This window comes from Blennius ocellaris (genome assembly GCF_963422515.1).
Source record: "Blennius ocellaris genome assembly, chromosome: 16".
Taxonomy (NCBI): domain Eukaryota; kingdom Metazoa; phylum Chordata; class Actinopteri; order Blenniiformes; family Blenniidae; genus Blennius; species Blennius ocellaris.
This window is the reverse complement of record NC_137665.1, coordinates 14,124,083-14,139,071: the sequence shown is the minus strand read 5'-3', so window position 1 is coordinate 14,139,071 and position 14,989 is coordinate 14,124,083. Positions and strand designations below refer to the sequence as shown.

Below are 14,989 nucleotides of genomic sequence, written 5' to 3'. Positions count from 1 at the left end.
AAAAGTGATGTCACTGGTACAGACAGAAATCCACCATTTAATTTCATTTTTCACAATTGAAAAAAGAAACATTTTCCTGAATCTCTACAATTTGTAAAAACACAGAATTTCTCGGAAATATATATTTTTTTAGAAAAAATAGGCAATACAAGGAAGATACAAATTCAGGTTAAAAAATAGCTTTATTTTATAAAGAGATGTTCTTTTTCCATTACTTAGTCAATGAGACTTCTTTGAATGGAGGGAGTACAAAGCGACTCAAATTCAGCCAAAAGGCTTTTTAAGAATATTAAGAATCAAATTCATAAGCGGTTTACTAAAAAATATTTCCAACTTAATTTTATTTACAGAGCAAATTCACACTGAAACACTGCAATACGTGGATATGCTTGTATTTACAGCACATTTGAAATAGTATTTTCCAGCCTGAGTGTGATTCCAGCTCCTTTGTCTACAATGGAAAGAGAAACGGTGTGGATTAAGTGTCCTGGCGCTGTGCCGGCCGGCGGCCGTCTGCACGCCTGTATGGCGAGTTCCTCAGGTCTGAAGGAGCACAAGAAGACATGAAGGTGAGAGTTTCATCTTCATTTTTCATGCAATAGTGCACGGGCAGGAGTGTTCTGGTACCTGTGATAATGTCCTCCAGTGCGCCGTCCTTCCCCTCGCGTACCGGCGTCTTCACCTGCTTCTTCTTCAGCTCGGCTATCAGATCCATCTGAGGCATCTTAAGCATCCCGGGGCCCTGGAACAAATTCAAAACTTAGTGATTTAGCGCTTTTTTTTCCTGCTAAAACTGCAATAGGATGAATTCTTCTCACCTTTTGGGATCCAGTCTTGTTTGGAGACGTTGACGTTTTGACTTCCTGACTCTCACTCTCCATTTTCTTCTTTTGCTCGATGTCTTGCTGCGCTTTCTGCATTCAAGTCAGGTTCAACGACGGGAAAACCATCAGCACACAATGTGGCACTCGTGATGGAAGACCAGCAGGAGCACATCCTTACCTTGTAGCCCTTGATGAAGCGTCCGAACGTGGGGAAAAACATGGATGGCTGCGTGGTTTTGGGGTTTTCTCCAAAATACTCCACCACAGAGATGTAAGCCTCCTGGTTTGGAGAACAGCAAATGTGTATCAGAATGTAAAAAATAAAATATATATATATATATATATATATATATATGTGTGTGTGTGTGTGTGTGTGTGTGTGTGTGTGTGTGTGTGTGTGTGTGTGTGTGTGTGTGTGTGTGTGTGTGTGTGTGTGTGTGTGTGTGTGTGAATATAAAGTGGATTTCAAACGTACCTGTGCCGTCGTCCCGTCTTTGATCAGAGACTCCAACTGCTCGCAGTTTGTTTTGATGAATTCCTTCAAGACAGGGCTGTCGTCCTGCACCAGGAACTCCTTCTTGACTAATTCCATGCCTCGCTCCAACAGGCGGATGTCTTGAAGAATGCCATCCAGAGAAACTGGGAAAAGAAAAACAAGTGTCTTAAAGCAAGATTCTCAAACTAAACCACGTCGGGCCGAGGAAGTGCTCGTACCAACGGCTGCTTTGTCTATGAAGTGGAGCTCGGTGTGGAAGTTGGCGAGGTCGGAGTATTTCTCCTGGATGATGTTAGTGATGAAGTGAAGCAGTGTCTGACTGCGGTCGGTGGATTTGGTCTCCAACAGCTGAAACATGAAGGTTGTTTTAATTGAAAGCACGTTCTAAAGGTCCCCGAGAGGAAACCTGAATCTACTCACAAGGTCGAGACTCTGCAGCCTGAAGCCATATGCTGCTCCTCTCTTGCTGCTGTTCATGTAGTTACCGAAGGCCAGAACGATCTGAAATGAACATAAACGTACAGCATGACTCAAAGCACCTCAGACGAATCTCCAACATCTTGATATATCCTCTGTTTCACCCACTTCCAAGATCTTCTTGAGTTTGCTTGAAGACTTGATGGACATGGAGGCGGAGATGATGGAGTTCAGTTGCTGTGGATGACGTCACAAAAGGAAATCAGCACTTTGAATTCTCTCACAGTCACTAGTCGGTCGAGCGACAAGCAAACTGACCGGCTGCAAGCGTTTGACACTCTCTGGGAAGTTCCCCATGAAGGTGAGTGTGTTGATCCGCTGGGTGAGACGGGGAATCTTCCCAAAGCGCAGAATGAACTGGTCCTCGTCGGTCAGATCCTCCAGCGGACGCCCGTCTTTCTCATAGTTGTTGAGTAGCTTCATCTCAAAGTCTGAGGGGATGAAGTGCTCCAGCAGTTCTAGCAGGTCTATGGACAAAGACTGCTGGTTGTACCTGTTCAAGCAGAGGCCATGTTTAGTGTTTTTGTGAGGGGGACAGTTTAGGTCCGGACACAGAGGCACACATACTTCTCGATGGCGGAACAGATATCGGACGATTTCATTCCTCCCTTGCGGAGAGTGATCGCAAGGTTCTTGGCTTTGTTGGGGTCAATCAGAGAAATCTTGCTGGGAGCCTGCTGAACCATCTTCTTCTTGACCTTGGACAGGTCTGTCACGTTGCCCTGGGCCCGAGTCTTGAATTGTTCCTCGAACATGTCCATATTGAGCTCCTGGTGCACGCAAGAGAGAAACCGTGAGGGTTTTCTCTTGAATGGACGTCACAACAGCGTGACAGGACGGGAGAGTCTCTTACCTCCAGGATCTGGTCGTCGTCCAGCTCGTTGAAGACGGTACCGGTCACCTGATTGGGTTTTAAAGCCTGCCAGTTCAACAAAGGCATCCTGAACTTGGTCTGAATGGGTTTCTTGCCTTTTAGTGCTGAGAAAGAAAAAAGAGTTTACAGTGTTTCAACTTGTAAATGTCTGCGATGCATTCACACCTTTCTGTCGGGCTTCTTACCAGGTTGAATGTTTGGCGCTCCAGGTGGGGGTGGGGGTCCACCACCGGGTGGTGGAGGAGGAGGTGGGGGTCCAGCACCGGGTGGGGGAGGAGGGGGTGGGGGTCCAGCACCGGGTGGGGGAGGAGGAGGTGGGGGTCCAGCACCGGGAAGTGGAGGAGGTGGAGGAGGAGGTGGTGGAGCCATTGCAGAAGCAGGTGCGGGTGGAGGTGGAGGTGCAGGTGGGGGTGCTGCCACAGACTGTCCAGGGGGAGGGGGAGGGGGAGGCGGTGGAGGAGGAGAGCCCATTTGGCCTGGGGCACCAGAAGGAGGTGAAGACGTCTGGAGGGTGGAGGAATCGACTTCAGTGTTTGGTGAGGCGGGACTCTGGACGTATTCCACCACGGTGACGGGGAGGACCTGGAGGTCCAGGCCTCCTGAGGCGGTGCGGCCCAGCCGGACCAGACCTTTGTCCTGCAGCTCCTGGATTTTCTGCTCCAGCTCTGAAGGCGAGTGCGAGACGGAGGAGCCCAGGCGCTCCCTGTCCTTCTCCCTCTCCCGGTCCAGCTCGCGCTCGCGCTCTCTCTGCTGCAGAGTGCTGACCTGAGAGCACGAGTCCCGCAGACTCTCCTGGAGGAGGAAGACGCCCAACAGTTTCACACTCCAGGTGTTTCACCTCTGGTTTCTGTACACTTTAATTGACAGAGAGAACCCTAACCCTAATCCTCATCCATGCAAATGAAACACAGCTTAACCCTTTAAAACCAAGCCGACTATATAGTTTTAATGTCTGGTTGAAAATCAAGCACAGTTCTGTGAACCTGTGAAGCTTTTCGATATTTGCCGATAAAGATGTCCTCTATATTCTTTGTCTTTATATAATTTGATGTTAAACGTCACTATATTTTGACATGATTCATCATTTTAAAGGCTTTACAATTGCAAAAGGCTCATAGGGAAAAATTGCTGTGCGTTGGATGAAAAGTATAAACGCACCCTGATAGCTACAGAAATATGTGCAAATAAAACTCCTCCATTGATTCCTGGCTGATAGACCGAAGCAGGACGGTGCCACTCGAGGAGTTGCCACACTATTAACATCGAGTTTCACGCATACACACCTCCCATGGAAATCCATCCAATGGATGTTATTGAGCTGCACCAAATGATTAGACCACCGAGTATTACTATCCCCTCTGCTAATTTAGAAGTTTAATAAGTACAAATACTCTAATCTCATTTTATGTTTTATATCAGAGATGATTAGATTTTAACTTTATATTGAGATCATTAAGCCAAATTGATCTTCCACACATTTGACCTCATTTAAAACAAATCACTGTGATGATTGCACACCTTCTTTCACTAATTAATCCTATTGAACATAATACGTTTCCTGATGGGCCACTTACTTTGAGCAGCTCGGTCTCCTTGGTGGCCTGCATGAGCTGAGTCTCCAGTTCAGTTATTTTCTCTGCGGATTGATTCTCCACCTCCTGAAGTCGAGTGTTCAGCTGCAACAAGACACACTGCTATAGCGTCACTGTGGATCATCACTGCGCTGAAGCGTCGCGGCCTCGCCCAGCCTCACCTTGACGTTGTGCTCGTGCAGCTCGTCCACATGGTCCAGGACGCCTCCTCGGTTCTCTGCATCCTCCAGCAGGGCGCCGACATCCAGCACGTTGTCCAGGTAGGCCTGGATCTGCACCTGCAGCTTCTCGCTCTCCGTTTGCTTCAGATTCTAACACAGACACATGATTTACATTTTTTTAATCAAGCAAACGGCTCGGTAAGAAAACATCAGGGGCATCAAATTAATTTTACTATTGAAGGAGATGAGGGTGGAGGTGTAGGACTTTGTTCTCTAGATGATCATTTGATAACTCTACGAGCCTTCAAAGATAGAAACTCCACACACACTCCACTGCATGCCGCATTTGTGCATTTTAGGGATGTTCGAAATGTGAAATGACTTGAGTTTAAGGGCTCATTACAATATGATGGTTTCACATCAGTCTTTCATATTGTTTATTGTTATTCTAGTAATATGATGGGAAAAAAACACATCAACAATAGCTTTGACTTTTCTGATCTTGGTGATGAATAACAACCTTCTTTTTTCTAAACTCACCTCTAAATACTTGTCCAGTCCCAGATGAGTGAACTCGTACTGGAGATGGACCCTGAAGTTCATGTTCTCCACTGAATGAACCACGATGTTGATGAACTGCATGCAGGCAACCTGCAGGGGAACATCTCACATTCATCCACCGTGTGTGTGTGTGTGTGTGTGTGTGTGGGCGCGCACGAGGCAGATCACACATCAGCAGATCAAACGTGGAGTCTCACCATGAAGTCAATGTTGCTGTCATCGTGGATGAAATACTCCATCAGCTTCTCGAAGCGGTTCTTCTCTTTGCTCACCTGATGGGGGGGGGGGGGGGGGGGGGGGGAGGTGTGACCATGCATTTTAATAGACACTGTACTTAAGTATAAATACAAATAGCAGTGCAAATATTGGTATTAGGGAGGAGCAGTACATCGCTAAAAAGGACTATTCAGACTATTCAAACCACTAAGTGTTTCATTGAACTGTTAATGAGAGGCCTTTCACACAATATTTCTATATAAACTATATCTTCCGATACTCAGAGGAATAATAAGATTAATTAGAATCATTCTTTTCAAAAACAAACAAGACATTTTGGCTACAAAAAAAGTGCAGAAAAAAGGCTTTGACTGTGAATTTCTCTCTGAAGCAACTTATGATTTTGGAGATTACATGGTGCAAATTATACCTAACTGAATTGAAATACTTCCAAAAAAAATGTAATATCTAACCCTTTTCTTGTCAGATCACCTGTCAATCAAAATGTACAGTAAAAACAACCCACAGGTCATAAAATCCCTATAAACCCTGTACATCTAGCAGCAAAAAGATTCCATTTTACTTTTCTAACTTGAGCTGAGAAAATACATCAGTATTTCTGCCTTTACTCTTCCAATCATGTGAAGTGTGTGTATTTCTTGCCACCTGTGACTGCTGCACATTAACTAAACTTATTTTAAGAGTAGACTGACTCACTCACGAAATGAGTGATGAAAGAAGAGGAAGTCTAGAGCATGAGTCAGACAGAGTAAAGCATAAGGCCCGGGGGCCAAACCCGGCCCGACAGAGGGGACCGATCTGGTCTGCAGGAAATGGAAAAAGAGGGCAAATAATAAATGAGCTGCAGAGTGAGAAACGAGGCCGCATGCGGCTTCTGAACATGCTGACAGCTCAGTCACGTGAGACGATTACGTGAGGGTGAAAACCACCAGCAAGTCCCCTCACCTCCTTGAAGTTGTCGAAGGCAGAGAGAGTGATGTCGTGTCCCCCTCTGACGAGGCAGACGGCCGCCAGCAGCTCCAGCACCAGAGCTTTGGTCCTGCGGTGCCACAGGATGGAGAGGTGAGCAGAGGATGGAAACAGAGAGACCTGCTCTTCTCATAGATTGATGCTCTCACCTGGGATTCCTGCTGTTCAGGCTGAGGGTGATCTCGTTCACGCAGCGCGGGTGAGTCATCACCAGATTAAACCCAGACTGAAAGCAGATGGGAGATATAAACAGCTGTTTCTTAAAAAAAAAAAAAAAAAAAAAAAAAAAGAGCTGTTACATAAAAAAAAAATGTTTCTGTTCAGAGAAAAAACTCCAACTGTAAAACTGGGATTTTTACAGAAATAATGAGCATCAAATGTCTGTTCTACTACCAACAAGCCGAGTGCTCAGACAACAGAGTGTGCAGGGGGACTAAATGGGTTTTTATCAGCCTGCTGGCAGAGAAAGTTTCTCTTGCCTTGCAGATTTTAACGAGAGATTTGGAGCCATGTGACAACTCAGACTCTTACCTGGTAGTTCATGATGGCTCGCAGGCACATGATGCACACGTGCACATCGTCTCTCTGGAGGGACACAGGGGGCTTCTTATGAATCTTGTTCCCCAGAGTGGATATCCTGAAAAAGGGATACATGTGCGTGAGCGAAGAGGAGACGCTCCTTTTGACTTAAATAAACCCCAAACTTAGACACTTTTGAGCAAGTTGTATGTGCAGCAGAAATGGAGCATCAGGATAAAAAATATACTGGGAAGAGGAGTTCAGGTCATGAATGATGTTTTTCCACACACTGTATTCATATTAACAACTGTTTGGTGTTAGTAGGTGAAGTATTCATTCATTAAATTAATTTATTAATTAAATTTATAAATGTATGTATTTATTTGTTTTCAAACATGTACAAAAAAATTAAACAAGAGAAACTAACAGAAACTAACAGAATGAATAAACAAAAGAGACACTCATCCAAATGAATAATCCAGAGATCACGTGACACACACACACTCCCTTTAAATAATGTGTTGTGTTATATGTTTGAAAAGGGGGGTAGGAAGAAGTATAACTTTTTTACATCTTTATCGTCACAAATAACAAAAGATGCATTCATCAGTATAACTCATCCCCAGCTAGTTTAATGCTTTTCACTTGAAATCTCTTTTTAAATAGTCTGAAACTGTTGCAACGGTTGTACAAATTCTAAAAACGTTTCCATAGAATGATAGTTTGCTGAAGAACAAAATTATCTAAATAATAATGTCATAATAAAATCTCCTGGGTGCCCAGTGTAGTGAAATATATTCCTCTATCTCGCTTCCTTCCTATCCATCTATGTACATAAACCCATGAGTATAAAAGTGAAGTTTATTTTCATAGTCTTCTAAGAATAAGGCTCTGCGCCTCATCGCCTCAGCAGCTCTACAGTTCAGCTTCTGCTTTGCAAGCGTCTATTTTCTGACTGTATTTGTCACCGAGTCTGGTTTTGTGAGAACAACAAGCACGGATGCATGAGGATCTCCTCACCGGACAGTCAGTGCTCGGGCAGCTCTCGTCATCCCGTGCGACTGGGAGCCGCTGCCGGGGCTCTTGGTGAGATCTTCCATTGACCTGTCTGTCGGCTTCCCTCTCTCGGACAGGGTGCCGCCATTCTCCACACTCTCCGCATCAAACCTGCACGGTGCAGAGGTGGAGGCTCGGTGTGGAACGATGCAGCCGTGGGGAGACTGGAGACTCGGAGCCACATTGGCCTCAACATGCTGTGTGTACTCACAAGGTGTCGCTCCGTGCGTGGGACAAGTACTCCACCAGGACATCCAGGCCTTTGTTCTGCTCATTGAGAAACTCCTGGGCCCACCTGCAGCCAGGGACAAAAACATGACAAACAAGATGACATATGAAAGATTCGGTGCCTCGAAGGGAGGTTAAAGGGATCTTCAGCTAGTTTTCTAGTGTTGAATGACAAACTTGGAATCCACACCCTTTGCTTTTGGTTTATTTCAAATCTGTTGTGATTTACTTCAATTTAAAGCGAGTGGACTCTTTCATGAGCGGGTCTATATTCTCCTGTTGCTCCCACTCCACCTTTCACACTCAGGCACAAACAACCTGAGTTTGTAGGCATGAGTAGCCATCTGGCCCTTCAGCGTGGCTCCCAGGTTAACTGCGTCGGGCCAGCGTGTTCGCATCAAGCAGGTGGCCGACGACAACGACTGTAACGCTAAAAGACTGAACTGGTTTGTGTGGGAGGTTCTCAAGTTCTGTAAAATGGAAAGTAAAGTATCTCTTAAAGGAGGAATGAGATGAAACTTCCACTACGTCCCCTTAAGATGCGTGAACAGGGAAAGTTGGTGTTTATTCTGTTGATTATATGAGCCAAGCAGACGACTTAATCCAGAACTCTGGGGCACAAATCCAATGAAAAGAGACATTTTTATTTACACAACATGATAGTGCAAAGTCCGTTCAAGTCAAATTAGTGTCTATTTTTGAACGTGTGCCAAGCAGCGACCATTTGAGAACATTAAAATTTGTGTATATTTTCGTTAAGCTATGTGACCTCGACAGCTGATCTCAGCTACTCAAATACTTAGCGCTTAACTGCAATCACACGTTGGCCCAACAGAGGGCGTGGGCGGTAAGATTTGTCATTGAAGGACAAACATCTGAATTTTCTGTAACTTTTTTACTGTTTAATTACTTCCGCTTGTGTATACTGGGTTTCTACAAAAAACATTATTTGATTGAACTTTATATTCTCACCCAATGTGATTGGTACGTAGAGATATCTCCAGGTCCTTGAGCACCTGCGTGGCATCTTGAATTCTTTTCTTTAACTAAAGAAGCAGAGGAGATGAAAGTGGAGTCATTCTTGTGCAGTCGCAACACAGAGACGTGTGAAGCGTGAGAGGAGAGCAACGCTTCCCACTGACCCTCCGAGACACCCCTCCTTGATCCTGGTACAAGCTTTTGATCTTGGTCAGGTAGGTGGACGGCGGGCTCTTCACCTGGAAACGCTCCTGGAGGGGGGGGCGGAGCAGAGGGGGAGAAGGTGGAGTCAACTGCATCCGAAATGACAATCTGACAAGATGCACACTGACACACATACACACACAGGCAGCTTTTGGATCCGTTATTGTTGGTAACAGACACAAACCACTGACTGTTTCCATGCCGACGCGTCGACCAGATGCCTTCACAGAAATGATGCTGCAAGGTTTTGGTGTTACTCGAAGCTTCACAGCACATTCTACATTTTTAGGTGTTTCCAATTTTAGCGGCGGCACAAGAGAGGAGAGACGTTGAGGTTTGAAACAAACCAATCAGTGGCGAGTGAAAACTCTCACCTGATCACAGATCAACTCCCATTTCTTTTCATTGTCATACTGACTCAACAGACTGAGTTTATCTGGAGGCAAGTTCATGTAGCTCTGAAAGAGAGAGAAAAGCAGTGTTTCAGCCACTCAGATAATACAATAAAAAAAAATACATTCACATTATTTCACAACAGAGCATCAATTACACTGTACGTGGTTGTTTGTTCATTCTTTCCTGTTCATGCTGAAGGTTTGAATCCAACCAAACCGCATTAAAGAGCTCAAAGTGAAAGAGCAGCAGAGAAGTCAGTGTTTACATGTTTGCATTGATGATCATCAATGATGAATGTGTTTTAAAGATAAATATTTTACAGCTGACATGAATCAAATACCTGCTATTGACAATGTGGCTAAAAAGTGATTAAGTCTTTGAGTGGCTTCCCAAGTTCAAGTACTTTAACTTATACTATTATTTTAACTTTTACATACGTCCATCATAACAGTAATTACACAAGATAGATTTTCAGTACTATTTACACTTGACTTCAATTATATATTTGGGCCAGGAAAAGATCAAATTAAATATAATTTGATTTATATGAATGAATGAATGATGATATATGGACAGTTTCCAAAATTACAATTACATTTAATTCTTGTTAATTACAATTAATTTTTTTATCAGATCTTTTAACTGTAAAACATCATAAATGTGAACACGTTTCTGTGATCGTTTCACATATCAGGAGGCGTTCCCACCTCCACAGTCTCTCAGTGCAAGTTGACTCAACTCTCTGACGGGTTGACACATCAGTGGGTAGAAAGGGCATTTTCAATTTGAGTTATCGCTCTGCAGCCCACCAGAGACTCGCCTGACTTCCTTTAAGAAGGTTATTGTCCCTCTCAGAGGATTTCAGCCCTTAGATTAACCAAAATGAAGTGTCTTGTGATTCTGAGCCAAATGGGACATTTTGTGGGTAAAAAAGGCTACATTTATTAAAAGAGAAATGACACTTGAAGCAATAAGATTTATTTTACAATCCTACACATGTTTTGCTGATTTGATCTTTGGATCTTTTCTCTAGAATACATGATCATGCACCTGGTATGAAAACTGGTCTGAAACCTTAACGAACTACGAATCATTTCAGTTGACTCAGGGCGTGTACTTCTCGACGACCCATGGTACCTTCAAGCAGCAGTTTCTGTTTGACACATTGAAAAAGAAAAAAGAAAAAAGAAAAGAGGCTACGACAGAGAAACGGAAATGGCCCGTTGGTGTGGAGCCGAGGAGTCAAAGCTTCATGGTTGATGAGATGAGGGAGTGGTCCTGCTGTGGTTTTGTGGCACAAGACGCACCCCCCCCCCCCCCCCCCCCCCACGAAAGAAAAAAAAGTAACACTTATGTGTCTTCATATGTATAACTGCATGAATTTCCAAAATGTATAAACATTGCAGAAAGGAAGAAGAGCCACTTCTCATTTCTTTGAAGGGTTGGTGATGTAAACACCAACATCTGATGAATGAATCTCAATTAGGTTTCAGTTTATCCTGTTTCAGAAGGAGCTGAAGTCATCTCTTGCCAGAGGGGCTGTTTTCAGCATAAAGCAGCAGACAGAACCGTTTTGTCATGAGCGAGTGCAACATGTGACAGAGAAGTTGTGAAATGGCTCATCCTGAGGGCACATTTTCTTCTTGTTGCGCTCAGTTTGGCATCGTTATCTCATCCCAGTGTAACGGTGAATTAGTTTACTCACTAAAACGTGGATATTAAAAAATTCTAACCCGCGATAATTTAAGGATATTTCTCCGCTCAGAGACTTCAGAATCATTATAAAGACACATTACGGGGCAATTATAAAAACAAATAATGTAAAAGTGAGCAAAATCAAGGAAAAAGATGGATTATACGGTGTACAGTGATACTGCACTGCAATACAATGTGTGATTCATAGCAAAAATACTCAGAAACCTCCTGTGTTTATGTTTAAAACCAGATGCTGTCACGTTTCTATGTGCAGTGCTCACATTCAAGCATATTTTAAGAATAGATACATCAATTGGATCAGTTGCACAAACTGGAAGTAAGATCAAATAGATAAAACATTATATCATTGATGCTTTTCTAATCAATGTGTGTATATGCGTATCTGTGTGCATGTGTGTTTTCCACTTTTAACTTACAATTGTCAGTTTAGATTAAAACTTAAAGAGATGCACAAGTTGCAATGTAAGGTCATTTGTCCAATCTAAGGGTTTGAAAGTTGATGTACAATGTAATTATACTGCTTGTAGTTTATAGTTATTTGTAACGGCTTGTTGTTTGCACACGTTTGGGTGAGAATGTGAAGCTGCAGAATACATGATCTTCCTTCTTGCGTTTAATGTAATGAAATTTAATGTGTACACATTAAAGACAAGATTACAGGTTATTCTCAATGTAAAAAGGCTGAAAGTTATGGAACCTCCATTATTTTAACAAGTTCACCTCAACATCTTATTGAATCGACATACTTTTCTAAAGCAGTTAGATCAGTTTCCAAAAAGGATTTATCTTGTTACTTTTGGATTGTAAAACCTGCGGTTTCACAATAAATACACTACATCCTGAATGTAGGTGAGTGAGAAGCCTCTTAGCAGCTAATGCTCAGTTCTCATTTGTTTAAAGTTTGTTTTCTGTAGAAGTCTGAACAACAAGTAAGGCTTGTAATTGATATTTTTTCAATAGTTCATATTTTAGTTGGAGTAAATGCAGCTTTACGGGTTAACATAACCAGTTATTGAAATAAAATGTGGATTCACTTGTTTAAAACAACAGATAAGTTGTTTATAAATGATTGTTTTTCTCTTTGCACGCTGCTCACCGGATTGAAAATTTGACATTTTCTTGGTTCGGTGTTGACATGATGGAGGCGTCATGCTCCTCATCAACATCAACATTATATAGCATGACGTCACTCCAGTATGGAACACGACCAGAAACCAAGAAAGAAAACGTTTACATGTTTTCTTATGGTGAGCAGAGAAAATGTAAATCACTGTCAGCTAATAAATATATGAAACTTCTGAATTAAAGCAGATTAATTCAAAGATAATTTAACTTATTGATGGTATAAATTTGACTTGTGTCAACATGACATCAGATTACAGCTCATTTCTCTTTTAAATACTCAATCTCTAAGTTCTTCTCTTATAAAGATGGTTCATGTTTTTTCTTATTTTTCTCACCGTAAATACGTGACAAAGCTAATCCATGATTAGGAGCGCCTATGAACAACGTGTTCTTGTGTTGTTCATGATCTTAATTCAAAATGTAGTCGTGACACTGTTTGAGTTGTTTTTGCCTTCCAGCTTGATGTAAGACTGTTGGAGGGATGGTGAAGCTGTTTGTTTTCCGGTCCTCTGCTCTCATCTCATGTAAATGTGTTGCTCAACTTCCCCTTCGGCTGCCTGCTGCCTTTTGTTCTAATCTCCCGGTTGTTCCTGTCCTGACATTTTGAGTCAAACAGAAGGGAAAACTTGAACAAGTAATCTGGGTCCTTGTTGACAGCGGTGGACGTACTCACCAGCACCACGTTGAAGCGCTCCTCCAGCTCCGGCTCTGCAGGCATGGGCAGGTTTGCGGCGGACGGCTGCTTCTTCTGCAGGGTCGGTGTGGGGTCACTCATGGTGGAAACTGTCCCAACTGAGTTCCGGGACTCTCGGCTCTCGGAGGCTTCATGCTCCAAGCCCCCAGCAGCCGCATTCCCCATCACTAATCTCCACAAGTAATCCAGGAGGAAAGCTCTGTGCAGCCCTTTTTCTCCTGAGAAAATCTTTGTATTCCAAAGCAGAGTGACCGAAGGTGACCACTCTGAAGTCGAGAAGGCCTGAATCAGACGGAGTCTCAGGCCTTCAGAGTGAGGAGCATCAAGTCTTTGATTTAACAGATCAGCATTGGTGCTGAGGACGGGGTCGGTGATGTTAAATGAAAGGTTGTCCTCATGCTTAGGGTCTCTCTAACCTCTCTGTCAACGAGTTCCTCTGATACTACAGATCCACTGATGTGTCCCTCAGTGTCCTCGACACCAGTTGACTGAGAACTTGTCTGATGCGTGTTGCACAGGACCGAGAGGAAGGAGAGGGGAGTGTGACACATTCTGCAACACAGACAGAAACCGCAGAGGCACAAAAGCAGAAGAGAAACTTCCTGTGCATGACAGCGGCAGAACCTGGGGTGGAGGACAGGGTGGAAGATAAACACGATTACCGTTGAGCAGGCTGTGCAGGCAGGAGCTGAACGATGGCTGAAATGAAAGGTGGCACTGGGGGGGAAACGAGACAAAAGAGGGTTGCACGATACAAACAAACACAAACACATCAGCAGGTGCAGATGTAAAAATCCTCCACGTCTTTGTTTCACACACTAAATCTCATCGTTCAGTGGGGGCAGCCCCACTGGCACCTGGAGTTACTTTGTTGTTTTTCTTCAGGTTTGTCCATGACAGTCAGGTAAAGGTTAAGTAAACACAAGACACAAGGAAGAATTGTCAAACAGCGCCTCTCAGTGTTTGAAGAAGGTTACAGTGTTCACCGCCAGGAAGGTGTTTATTTACAGAAAGTCATTGCAACTGGTTTGTGCCTTTTTTTTAATATATTTCTTAGGTGGGGCTCTTCATTATTATTATTAAATTGAACCCGATGTTAACTTAATTTAAACACAGTGCTTTTTTTATATTGAGAGAGGCCTCAGTGATAAAACATTCTAGTTGTTTTTTAAACCTTTAAAACCCTTTTTTAAACAGCCAGTGAATAGAGAGCAGTTATTAAGATGACTCTTTTATTACTTCTAGATAAATACAGGCAGATGCTTCATTAGTCATCCGTCCCTTATTGACAATGAGTGTGTTTTGGGGCTGCTTTACTTGAAATGACAGTCTGAATTTAGGGTTACTAAACTAAAAGTATATCAGTTATATTTTCAAACATCAATGCATGAATAAATAAGTAAAAGCATTGCAAAATAAACTGGGCGCTTTTTTTTTTAGCTCTTCAGTCATTCATACATATGAATAGATGTAACAGAGACTAAACAGAGTTAATAATCAGGTTCTCACGGATTGTTGTTTTCTTCTCAATGTCTAGTAGAAACATGCAACAACAAACCAGAACTGCTTTGAAGCCAATCACTGGTGACGGTAAAATGAAGCTTCATGAACCACTGTCTTTTTTTCTGAAGCCACTAGATGGCGCTGTCAACAAAAGTTTGAAAGCATTCACTTCATTGTCAGTCTTTCATCCTCTATATTTAAACCACTAGTGCCCTCTGGTGGGGTCAAAAAATAAACAAAGTGGTTCATGAGGCTTCATGAAGCTTCAAGTTTGGGACATTGAATGACTGGTGCTGATGATGATTGGTTCAATTTCATGTCAGTCACTCATAGTGTTGAACAGTCATTGGTGAAAGTGATAATAAGCACCGCCTCCTTG

At 43.0% G+C, this 14,989-nt stretch overlaps 1 protein-coding gene across 1 annotated transcript; it reads right to left on the bottom strand.

Annotated features, from left to right (window-relative positions):
* Positions 1-249: 249 nt before the first annotated feature.
* fmnl1a (formin-like 1a) lies at positions 250-13,272 on the bottom strand (the record flags this gene model as incomplete). The annotated part of the gene is made up of 25 exons (XM_080511321.1): positions 250-543; positions 628-742; positions 819-914; positions 1,003-1,104; positions 1,300-1,463; positions 1,539-1,668; positions 1,741-1,821; positions 1,906-1,974; positions 2,056-2,290; positions 2,365-2,567; positions 2,651-2,775; positions 2,857-3,463; positions 4,246-4,347; positions 4,425-4,574; positions 4,965-5,075; positions 5,183-5,257; positions 6,168-6,261; positions 6,341-6,417; positions 6,723-6,828; positions 7,731-7,877; positions 7,978-8,061; positions 8,967-9,040; positions 9,137-9,223; positions 9,551-9,634; positions 13,087-13,272. 25 exons carry the CDS (start codon positions 13,270-13,272, stop codon positions 479-481), a joined length of 3,369 nt encoding a protein of 1,122 aa, XP_080367447.1. The 3' UTR covers positions 250-478.
* Positions 13,273-14,989: the final 1,717 nt, after the last annotated feature.